Source organism: Parambassis ranga, chromosome 17, assembly GCF_900634625.1.
Source record: "Parambassis ranga chromosome 17, fParRan2.1, whole genome shotgun sequence".
NCBI lineage: Eukaryota > Metazoa > Chordata > Actinopteri > Ambassidae > Parambassis > Parambassis ranga.
The window spans coordinates 16,122,589-16,133,101 of record NC_041037.1 but is presented as its reverse complement, the minus strand read 5'-3'; the positions used below and the strand labels follow the sequence as shown (position 1 = coordinate 16,133,101).

At 41.4% G+C, this 10,513-nt stretch overlaps 1 protein-coding gene across 1 annotated transcript in view; it reads right to left on the bottom strand.

The window, feature by feature from the left end:
• Nucleotides 1-549: 549 nt before the first annotated feature.
• The window catches only part of col15a1b (collagen, type XV, alpha 1b), a 30,546-nt gene continuing 20,582 nt past the window's right edge, over nucleotides 550-10,513 (bottom strand). Inside the window, exons 16-45 of the mRNA XM_028426886.1 lie at nucleotides 10,250-10,423; nucleotides 8,744-8,797; nucleotides 8,582-8,617; nucleotides 8,359-8,496; nucleotides 8,194-8,253; nucleotides 8,075-8,110; nucleotides 7,939-7,980; nucleotides 7,711-7,773; nucleotides 7,485-7,520; nucleotides 7,303-7,386; nucleotides 7,159-7,221; nucleotides 7,029-7,064; nucleotides 6,739-6,801; nucleotides 6,569-6,658; nucleotides 6,421-6,456; nucleotides 6,254-6,307; nucleotides 6,113-6,169; nucleotides 5,866-5,925; nucleotides 5,595-5,639; nucleotides 4,663-4,744; nucleotides 4,560-4,585; nucleotides 3,852-3,950; nucleotides 3,619-3,763; nucleotides 3,471-3,535; nucleotides 3,239-3,370; nucleotides 2,958-3,056; nucleotides 2,766-2,840; nucleotides 2,486-2,683; nucleotides 2,293-2,408; nucleotides 550-2,204 (exon numbers count right to left, since the gene is read on the bottom strand). Of these exons, the coding sequence (XP_028282687.1) occupies nucleotides 1,982-2,204; nucleotides 2,293-2,408; nucleotides 2,486-2,683; nucleotides 2,766-2,840; nucleotides 2,958-3,056; nucleotides 3,239-3,370; nucleotides 3,471-3,535; nucleotides 3,619-3,763; nucleotides 3,852-3,950; nucleotides 4,560-4,585; nucleotides 4,663-4,744; nucleotides 5,595-5,639; nucleotides 5,866-5,925; nucleotides 6,113-6,169; nucleotides 6,254-6,307; nucleotides 6,421-6,456; nucleotides 6,569-6,658; nucleotides 6,739-6,801; nucleotides 7,029-7,064; nucleotides 7,159-7,221; nucleotides 7,303-7,386; nucleotides 7,485-7,520; nucleotides 7,711-7,773; nucleotides 7,939-7,980; nucleotides 8,075-8,110; nucleotides 8,194-8,253; nucleotides 8,359-8,496; nucleotides 8,582-8,617; nucleotides 8,744-8,797; nucleotides 10,250-10,423 (2,487 nt within the window). The 3' untranslated portion in view covers nucleotides 550-1,981. The remainder of the gene's footprint in view (nucleotides 2,205-2,292; nucleotides 2,409-2,485; nucleotides 2,684-2,765; nucleotides 2,841-2,957; nucleotides 3,057-3,238; nucleotides 3,371-3,470; nucleotides 3,536-3,618; nucleotides 3,764-3,851; nucleotides 3,951-4,559; nucleotides 4,586-4,662; nucleotides 4,745-5,594; nucleotides 5,640-5,865; nucleotides 5,926-6,112; nucleotides 6,170-6,253; nucleotides 6,308-6,420; nucleotides 6,457-6,568; nucleotides 6,659-6,738; nucleotides 6,802-7,028; nucleotides 7,065-7,158; nucleotides 7,222-7,302; nucleotides 7,387-7,484; nucleotides 7,521-7,710; nucleotides 7,774-7,938; nucleotides 7,981-8,074; nucleotides 8,111-8,193; nucleotides 8,254-8,358; nucleotides 8,497-8,581; nucleotides 8,618-8,743; nucleotides 8,798-10,249; nucleotides 10,424-10,513) is intronic.

Here is a 10,513-nt window from a genome sequence, read left to right as displayed (position 1 = left end):
TTTTTCATTTACAAACTTGTCTTATTAATATGTCTTAATCTCAATGTCATTTCTATATAAACAAGCTGTAAATAAGTCCTCATAATCCTATGGAAATTACTGTACACTTTCAAACTGCGAACACTAAACACACAGTGGAGATAAATGAAGAACTCACCTCTTTTAAAAAAAAAACATTAGCATTTTATTCAGTGAGCACCAGTCAATCAGTTCGAACTTTCATCAAGAACTTTCTCAAAAACCCAAGTTTTGTTTGAACAGAAACATCAGAATCACTAAAACTCATCTTTACAGGAGCTACCAATCAAAAGCGGTGGTGAGAGGACATCCATAGACATGTAGTGTGCTTCATACAAAACCTATTGTTTCTCTACAGAGTAAAAAAAAAAAACATCTGGACAATAACAACACGTACATATATATATATACACACACGTCTTCTGGCTTCATTAATATGTGAATGTGAACTCACACTAAGTCCTGCTACGGTATAAATTAATGAAAATCACACGTTGATTTTTAACTAATGCTAACAAAGCACACATGTTAATAGAAAGTTCAGATCATCTATTGGATGCAGCAGGACTAAAGCTTACATGTTATCCTGACTATTTTCAGCAGGGGGCGCCATACTGAGATACAAACTGAAGCCTTGAAAATAACCTCTAAGTTTATAGCCCCAGATTTTTGACTGACTTGATATTAAAGATAATATAGTAGTGGTACGATGGTTGGGGAAAGTGTTTTGTCTGTTTAATAGCTAGAAAAAATATGGGGGACTTCTTAGAAATGCTGTGATTGGACGCTTGAGGGAAGTCATTTACATACAGTGTATTTACAGCTAACACCTTACGCACATCAGCCACTCAAATAAAAAGTCTAAGAAATACCTCACTGACATGTGTACAGTGTGTTTTCCAAATGGTTCACATTGTGCTCGTGATGTTTTCCTAATGTCAACAAATAAAATGAAGGCAAATACTGTTTATAGTGTTTGTTAAAATGCAATACATACTTCTGTATACTGAATGTGGACTCATCCACCAATGAAAATAAACCGCTACTTGCTACTGAGGTTCAAACTTCAGTGCTCGACTGTTTGGGTGTTTCCACAACAATACCTTTTCAAAATAAAAGTATGTCAGTGTTTCATAGTTTTCCATACCTGGGAAATCAGGGTGCTGTTTCTATGGGCTAATGTGCTAATCTGTGGCCAGTCATTTCTTTTCTCAGCTTTAGACAGGAAAATGGACATGCTAACATGTTTTACAGTGTCTAAAGGCATTAAAAAAGCATGCGTAAACATGTGGAATATAGACATACAAACACTGCATCTTAATATGTGTATAATGGACATATCATTTAGACACATTGTGTGTCCAAAAAGTGTGTTTTAAGAGAAAAATGGAAATGGTTTCACTGATCTTAAGACTTGTCTCGGTGTCTTAAGTTGTAAAGACAGCAACGTGTCTCTGCCTGTGTCAAAGATGTGATGTGTGTGTCTCAAGTTTTGTTGTTGTCAAAGACAAAACCACAATATATTTTCTATCTTATTGTTAAAAACCAATCCTAATTGACTATTTGTTGACTATTTAACGTCTTGTTACACCTGATCAGCTAGCACCAATGCACAATGCCTTAACCTACAATACTGCTTCAGCATCAAAAATATTCATTCCGCTCCACAGAAATGAAAACTCTAAACTAGTGTTGATAGGAGAAATGGAGGACAGCCACCAGTTTGATCTAGATCAGTTCTATTGTCAGTAGTCCCACAGCTGTCTGTGATGATGTGACGGGTAAAACAATCTAAACGTGGACGGATACACAAGTTCAAGTGAAAACTAGACAAAGTGATTGTGTGTGTGTGTGTGTGTGTGTGCCTACATGTGTTTTCCCACTCATGTGTCATATGTTACTTTCAGCATGCCTGCATGTGTTATGTGTGTGTGTGTGTGTGTGTGTGTTTTGCTCCGTCTCTTCAGTTCCTCCGTTGATGTGTGTTCCCCACATATGTGTTCTCTATGCACAGCACTATGTAGTGGTTGGAGCAGGAGCGGACGTGTTGTCCCATCAGCCTTCCCGTCTGCAGCAGGGAAGCCTGGCCCGTCACCGCCACGTCTGCCGTCCTCCACGCCTCACAGTAGTTTGTGGTCAGACGGATGCCCACAGTGCTGGAGCCGTGCCAGACCATCTTCTCAGGCCTGTAGGGAGAGATCAAATGTAAAATTTTCTGACACAATAATCTTGATTTTTTTTGGAGGACCCCCCTACTTGTTAACACCAACTCACCATCCTGGGTCGGTCATCACGTTGCGTCCATCAAATGAATAGATCGGCGTGGACGTGTCAAACGTGCCTCCGTTCCCAGAGAAGATGGACATCCAGCTACTGAACAGCACTTCACCCTGAAAACAGAGGTGAGGGACAGATGTTAAACCAGCAGAGACGCAGCGATTCGTTTCTTATATTGTATCTGACTGACCTTCAGATTAACCACGGGCATGTCGTTGCGGTCCGCCTTCCTAACGATGGTCGCCAGGTCCTGCAGGTGTGAGGACAGGAAGGCCCTGTATGTAGTGGTGAGTCCCTTGGAGCGTGCCTGCTGGTAGCACTGGAAGTCTGCTCCGCGGATGCCACGCATGTCCCCTCTGAGCGGGGTGTTGAGTGCCACCAGGTGGAGCTAAGGAGGCAATAACACAGCTGTCAGGATGACGTCAGTCATTACAGCAATCTGGGGTTTACTATGTATGTTGTTGGCTCACCCCAGGTACAGCATTAAAGGTCTGTGGTAGCACGTTGTAGCTGGGCTGGTATCCTCTGCTGCCCTCCTGCAGTTCCTAATCACATCAAACACATGCGTTAGCTTGGTTCATTCTGATCTTATAGTGAACATTGATAAATGAGTATTTGCTGTCTGTGTGTGTGTGTGTGTGTGTGTGTGAGAGAGAGAGAACCTGGCTGTGGATCCTGTGTGCTCTGCTCCATTCTCCAGACCTGCTAAGGGACTGAGATGCTTCTGATGAGGACGGTCCCTGTTGGATCAACTCTCCAAGCTGAAAGACACCAAACAGGTATAAACAGATATGATTATACCATATATACCATATATATGAGTATAATATTTTACATTTTTTTTTAAAAAGCCTTAATCATTTTTAATTTGATAACACATTCTGACCTCCCATAGACCAAATTTTGTGTTAATAAATGTTAATCTATGGCAGGAAGTCATCACCTGGATCTTGCGCCAGCCGTTGCGTGCTCTGATGTACAGCTCCCCTCCCTTCTCAGACACGTACACCAGGGTTCCCTCAGCAGCACGGTGGGACTCTCTGGTGAGAGCTTGGCTCGTCTTATAGGTGATAACCTGAACACACATCACCACTGAGTCGGTGCTGAAGCTTCATGGCACTTAAAAATGTTGCTTTTTGTTACGGTTGTGCACAAGGTGCTGCTGTGCCTCTTACCGGGTTACCATATCCTGGGGAGCCAGGTGGACCAGGAGGACCAGGAGGGCCAGGTATACTGACAGCTAAGGATAACACACCGGATGTTAAATTTCACATGGAAAAGCATCACCTAGCCATTTTCTCTTTCTTTTATACACACACTCACTTGATCCATATGCAGGCGCAGGTCCTGGGGGTCCAGCGGCTCCGGGTGGCCCTCGTGGTCCAGGTCGTCCATATCCAGGGGTACCAGGCTGGCCGGGAGAACCAACAGGACCAGGAGGACCAACGATGGACTCACCTTTTGGACCCTACAGGAAAAAAAACAACATGCTCATCAGGTAATTCATCTCTTTAATACATAAAGTTGAACAACATGAATCTCAAGGCCTGCCTTACCACAAGTCCTGACCTCCCAGGCAGTCCTGGAGGACCAGGTTGTCCTAGATCACCCTTTTCTCCCTTTTGACCTTTGTATCCTGGATCACCACGAGCACCCTGAGAGAAAACAGGGCAGAAAATCAACCACACTGTTGTCTGTAAACACTTAAATATCCCAGCAAGTAAATAAGAACTGTATACAGTTTACAGCTTGGTCACAACATCTGACTAACAGCATGTAAAAACAGTTCCCAATGTATACACTGACTGGACTTAAAGCAGATTAATATTTATTTTAAATCAGTGTTTCAGGCCATGCATGGATAAACATGGATGACATGACAGATCCCCAGAAATAAGGCCAAAACCTCTGGATTACCCCCTTGTGGCTGGCTGCAGTATAGTTCATAAACCCTGCCTTCTTATGTTAGTGGATGGGACAAGGACCCAACAAAAAAATCAAGTGTTTGTTTTTTTCATTTGTATATGTTATTGTAATTAGTCATTGATGGCTAAAAAAGTAGGAACTAACACTGAGATCAGCAGCTAATGTTTTTTTTTCTTACAAAGGCAGGGGTGGAGCCTCATCATCCATCTATATATACAATTTAGACTTTACACTTTAGAAATCTAGAAATCTAATTTAGAAACAAGCATCCCCATCAGGTTTATTTTTGGGTTACCATAGTGACGAGTTGCACCTTGACCGTCATTGTCAGTACTCACCACAACTCCATCTGGAATCATGTATGCTGAGAAGATACATAGACGTAACATTAATGAATTGCAAGTCAGTTTAAATCAAACATGACATGTACACTTGTCTTACCAGGCGTCCCTGGCTCACCGGGTAATCCGTCATCTCCTTTGTCTCCTTTAGATCCAACTGAATTTTCCCTTGTCGCTGATTCCTACACACACACACACACACTGTGGTGACGTGTAATGTACATAGGCCACTGTTATGTTAAAAGTTGGATTATGATAACAACAATGAAAACCTGTTAAATACAAGAACGCATGCAGCAACGAACAGCCCTCACCCGACTATCAAGGTTAAAAAACAGGGATTAAGATTAAAGCAGAACGCTTCACAAGAGAGATTTTAGTTTGACAGAGAATCTGTTTTAAATTCACTGACCTCCTGAAGGCCGCTATTTAACTACCGTAAATCCTACCCATAATCCCTTTTTAGTGCCTTTTGACCATAAAGAAACGTCCAGTAGGAGAACCCACACACCCAGAACTATGAAAGGAAACTATACACCCAACAACATGTAGATCAGAGGTGAACACATCTCACTTTCATTATAAAAGCCTGGACAAAATACTTTGAATTGACAAAAATGACATGGAGGCAACTCTGATCTACACTATGAGCATCAATAGCGTCTGTTTTGTTTTCTTCCAGCTTCCTCACCCCTGAGAAGCTAAAGAACAGATGAGAGGAACAGAATTCAGACCACTTTTAACACCAGACAGTAACATTTGTCCTGTGCATAACACATTAGAGTTCATCAAATAATCTGTTAGTAATCTGGATACAACACGACAAATGTTAAAGCTGATGAATAGAGGCCAGATCCGCAGCCCTTTCAAAGACCATTAGAGGCACAAAGAGCGGGGAAATGAAAGGGAGGAGGAATGGGGGTACAGTTTGCAGCTGCCATGCTGTGACACCCACACACCGACAGAACCACCAGATGGTCCCATTTCCAAACTCGGAACGGACCAATCAGATGGTCCGACTCACACACTTACTCGTCCCTTTTTGCAGTGCGGTCTGGGGCGCACCGGGAACACTGTCTTTAAGATTCAAAGAAGAGCAGCATGATCAGACTGAATGTCAAACCCACAAAGTTGGTCACGCAGCAAGACATATTTCACTTTTTCTACTATCAGCACTTGTGGAATGTGAAAATCAGCTGTGGGTCATATATTGGGTGTATTGGGTCCAGGTATTATCATCATAATCACAGTCTATTATTGAACTGGAAATGGTTGATAATTGATGATTGATCATCATACTTACTCCATTCAGGCCGGGAATTCTTCCTGGAGGTCCGGGTGGGCCAGGAGGACCTGGAGGCCCCTAAGACAGACAGACAGAGGGAGAACGTTAAAGGCTACATGTCTATATGAGTGTTTCATATGCAGTGTGAGTATGCCGGTTAGCAAGGCAGTCAGTATTTGTTATTATTGGTAAGATTTTTTTTTTTTATATGTGTCATCAGGCTAATATTTATTAATACTCCATCCTTTCCGTATTTTTCACTTACCGGGACGCCAACAGTTTCTCCTTTGTCACCTCTCCTCCCGGGCATACCAGGGCGCCCCTGCAGAAAGGAAGCATTAATTATTTAATGCACATATAAATGTATTAATCCAAAACATAAAAAATAATAAATAAAAGAACTCACCGGACGCCCAGGAAAGCCATATTCTCCTTTTTGTCCTGAAGGTCCTATTGGACCCTAGAACAAACAGACAGTCATTGATCTAATGTCAGTAATCATACTTAAAATAACAACACACCAATAAAAGTTTAATGGGATAATGCGAACAGTTTGTATTAATATTGACTAACCATAAGTCCAGCAGGTCCTGGGAAGCCACGGTCACCCTGTGAAAATTCAAAGCTGGTTAGTGAAACAGGACATGAGAATACAGATGTATAGACCACGTATAGAATTATATACAATTCTGAACTGATATTTATCTCTGATATCTGATACCTTTATGCCTTTGGGCCCCTGAGGGCCTCGCGGCGCAGATAAGAGAGATCCATCAGCGGCTATAGTCACTCCTGGTTCTCCCTTTTCTCCCTGACAGAGCAAATGAAAAGAGCTAAATAAATAATCCATGATTAAACTCACTCACTTCACTCTTAAGGTCCAGTTCTCACCTTAAGACCCGCTGGCCCATGGATTCCTGGAGGGCCTATGTCTCCTTTTGGTCCTCTCGGGCCCTGAGGAGGGATAAAATGATGAAGATGCTAAAATTTCGAATCAAATCACGTGTGTAGTGATAATACCACACAATGCTTTGATTACCTACCATGTTCAGCCCAAAGTAAGCAAAAGCAGAGTTGGAAAAAAAATTATTCTTACTTCTATCTACTATGAATAAATTCTAAAATAGTCTTGTGCACATTCAGATTCAGCATACAGTAATGTGTAGCAAAAATGATCTTACTGGAAATCCAGCTCTGCCGGGCAAACCTTCAGAGCCCTGCAACACATATGCACACACACACACATTTATGCATACATAAGGCATACACATACATGTGATAACTTAGCAATAACAGCTGTAACGTACGCACCTGGGGGCCTGGTAGTCCTCTGATCTCAGTGAAGTTAAAGATGCCTTCTGTAACATTCAGCAGCTGCACACAGAGCAGAATGTTGTTGTTGTTTTTATGCAATTTCAATCCTGGTTTCTTAATTGTGTTTGTCTGCATACATACATCTGCTAGATTAATGACAGGTCCAGGAGGCCCAACAGGCCCAGGTGGTCCTGGGATACTGAGTCCATCAGCGCCTTTATCTCCCTGCAGTGAACATATATATAATGAATATTACCATGTCTAAAACACAGAGCAGACCATGATAAGACACTTAAATATTCACACATAAAATAATACTCTACCTTGGGTCCAGGACTGCCTTTCTCTCCTTTGGCTCCCTGTTTAAGAAGATAAACAAATGGTAAACGAAGGTGTTAGAAAATGCTCCTAAAACATTGACGAAGTATCTGTGCTGAAGGGGAACATTTGGCTTAATTAAACAAATTAAAGATAGATGTGATGTGCTAAAACATGAGCTAAAAATTTTAGCATAAGCTAAAAAAAACAAAACAAAAAACTGCTACTTACCCTAGCCCCAGGTAGGCCAGCAAGACCTTGATGACCCTCAGGTCCTGGGTCTCCTGGTTCACCCTGCAATCAGACAGAGGTAAGATGATGCACAGAGCGGAGGTGAAATTTAGCATTGTTACATTGTGTTTATGTGTATATGTACATAATATAAATTCCACTGATTAGTGATGCTCAATTTTTATAAGCACGAAAGAAAGAGAGAAAAAGTCCACCCAAAAACCTCACCTTGACAGAGAGCCCTGGTGCTCCAGGTGCACCATCCTCACCCTATAGAAGACACAAGAAAGAAAGAACGTAACTTTCGCTATCTTACGAACAATCAGAAAGCTTTCTCAGATCCTAATGAATACGATCAGATTACCTGTGGTCCCTGCGGACCAGGTAGACCAGGGGGACCCTGAGAAGTACAAAGCAAAGAAATGACCACATATGAAACAACATGGACTGTCTACGTAAGTACATACACACTGTCACACTGACCTGTGATCCCCTGACTCCAGCTCCAATGAGCATGTCACTCTTTCCAGATCCCTCCATGTCCTGAATACAAAAACACAGTGACGTTCAACTCAGGTTTAACCCTTTAGCTCCCAGCCTAATCATTAAAATATGACTGCAGTGATTTTTGATGCAAAATGAGGTCACCTCGACAAAGAATTTAGTTCCTGGAAGTCCAGGTGGGCCAGGAGGTCCTGGTGGACCTACAGGGCCCCTCCTTCCTTGTGGACCCTCAGGTCCTTGGGGTCCAGGAGATCCTGTTGTACCCAGAGACCCACATTCACCCTATGGAGACAACAGGAGACAAACATGACAGTGAAAGAGTCAGCACTTGTTGTAGATGTGCTTTGCCTTACTCCAGTTTGAGTACCTTTGGTCCAGGGGGGCCAGGTAAACCCTGTTCACCCTGCAGACATACAAAAGAAGAGAGAGAGAGAGAGAGGTGAGTGCTCCATCGAGAGGTGAGTGCTCATCAGCATATAACAGAATACGGTCCATGTAACTCTTCTGAGCTCATGGCTGTCTGTCTCACCTTCTCTCCCACGGGCCCAGATGCACCAGGTGGCCCATCTTTTCCTGCTGGACCCTGGACGGACAAAGAAGGAGACATGAACGCACCGCTCTCTATTGACCCTTTCCAACATCATGTTCAAAGGTGAAAGCCAGTCACTTTAAAGAAATAATCAAATTAAGTTCGCTTTCCTGATAACAGTGATAACATCATCCATGCGTGAGTCAATACTACAACTGAGTCACGATGTTTATACATCAGCTTACAGACCTAAGTGGCTGCATGTATTATAAAATAATAATAAATGTTTTAACACAGAGCAGTGCTGGTAGCAATCAAACAGGCAAGGATGATTTTATCATGTTTTCTTGGCACAACAGGAAAGCTGTAACGATAACATATTAATTTGATGTATTCCTTTAATCAAGCAGATCATAATAATGTGTCAGAGGATACATTCCAAGGCATGCTGAATTGTAAGACCTGATTTTTATTTTATTTTATTTTATTTTATTTTATTTTATTTTATTTTATTTTATTACTAGGCTCATTTATAAAAGCAATTAGGTAATTTTTTTGAATAAGAATATAAGAATATTCTAAAATGTAAAATATAAAAAAAAATACTAAAAGTATTTTTCTAATATTTTTTAATAAATATTCTAAAATACTCTAGAATATTTTTAAATAAAATTAAAATAATAAAAAAACGAAAATATTTCTAAATTATTTACTTTTTTCTAACTTTGTCGCAGTTTAAAATGAACTCATTTGCACTAACAATTTTTCATAAAAAAAATCATCTGCACGTCTCTGTGTCTCTCTTGTGACCATCAGTCATGTGGCAAAACATTCTGCAACAGTGCAGATGTGTGAAAAACTGCTTAAAACAGGCTGTAAAATGCACATATTATTTTTGTGATTTATTCCATTTTAGCTTATGCTGCACAATAGACATTCTTGAAGTCTCCTTACTTCTAGCCACAAATATGAAAAATGAGCCCACACTGACTGAAAAAATGTGACAGGAATGAAGTTTAAGAGTCTGTTAATGCTTTGCTTGTACAAGGTTTGTACATCAGTATGCCTTGGTGTCCTCCCCTATGTTTCAGTATATTGATACAGAAACATAGTACAATATAAAATCAAAAAGGCAGAGTCATTCCTTTACCATGTTGGATACAAGAAGCAAAAAGCAGCTGGAAGTTTGTGGCCAGTTTCTTTCAGTTCACTCGTCATCATTTAAAGTGACACATCAGGCTGAACTGATTTAGCTACTGATGACAGTTCCACTGAAAGTAAATGAACACACACACACACACACACACACTTCAGCCAGCTTGGTTTCATTTTAGGCACCTGCCAGCCAGCAAGTTAGGAAACATGGTTGGGGATCATGTGCAGTCATAGCAGTCTGAGCATTGTGCCATTGAGACGAGTGTCACCACCCTAATGCTCTTGCTTTTAACTGTCATTCTGCCTTTTAGTATTTGCCTGTTTCTCCATGGAAACCAGGCCAGTATATACCTCGCCTGAGCCCCAAGCGGAGCTGAAGTCAAGCCCAGACCCAGAACCAAAACTGGCCTCAGAACTGAAACCAGAACTGAAAGCAGAGCTGAGGTCTGAGCTGAGGACAGAGGACAACTCTGAGCCCGAACCTGAACCATCAGGCCCTGAACCACTAAACCAATCCTCAAACATCTGAAACAGAAGGTAGTAATGGAGCAAGGAGGTGGGAAGGAACAATTAGGAAACATAAAAAGTTTAAATCATATTGAAATATAACCATGT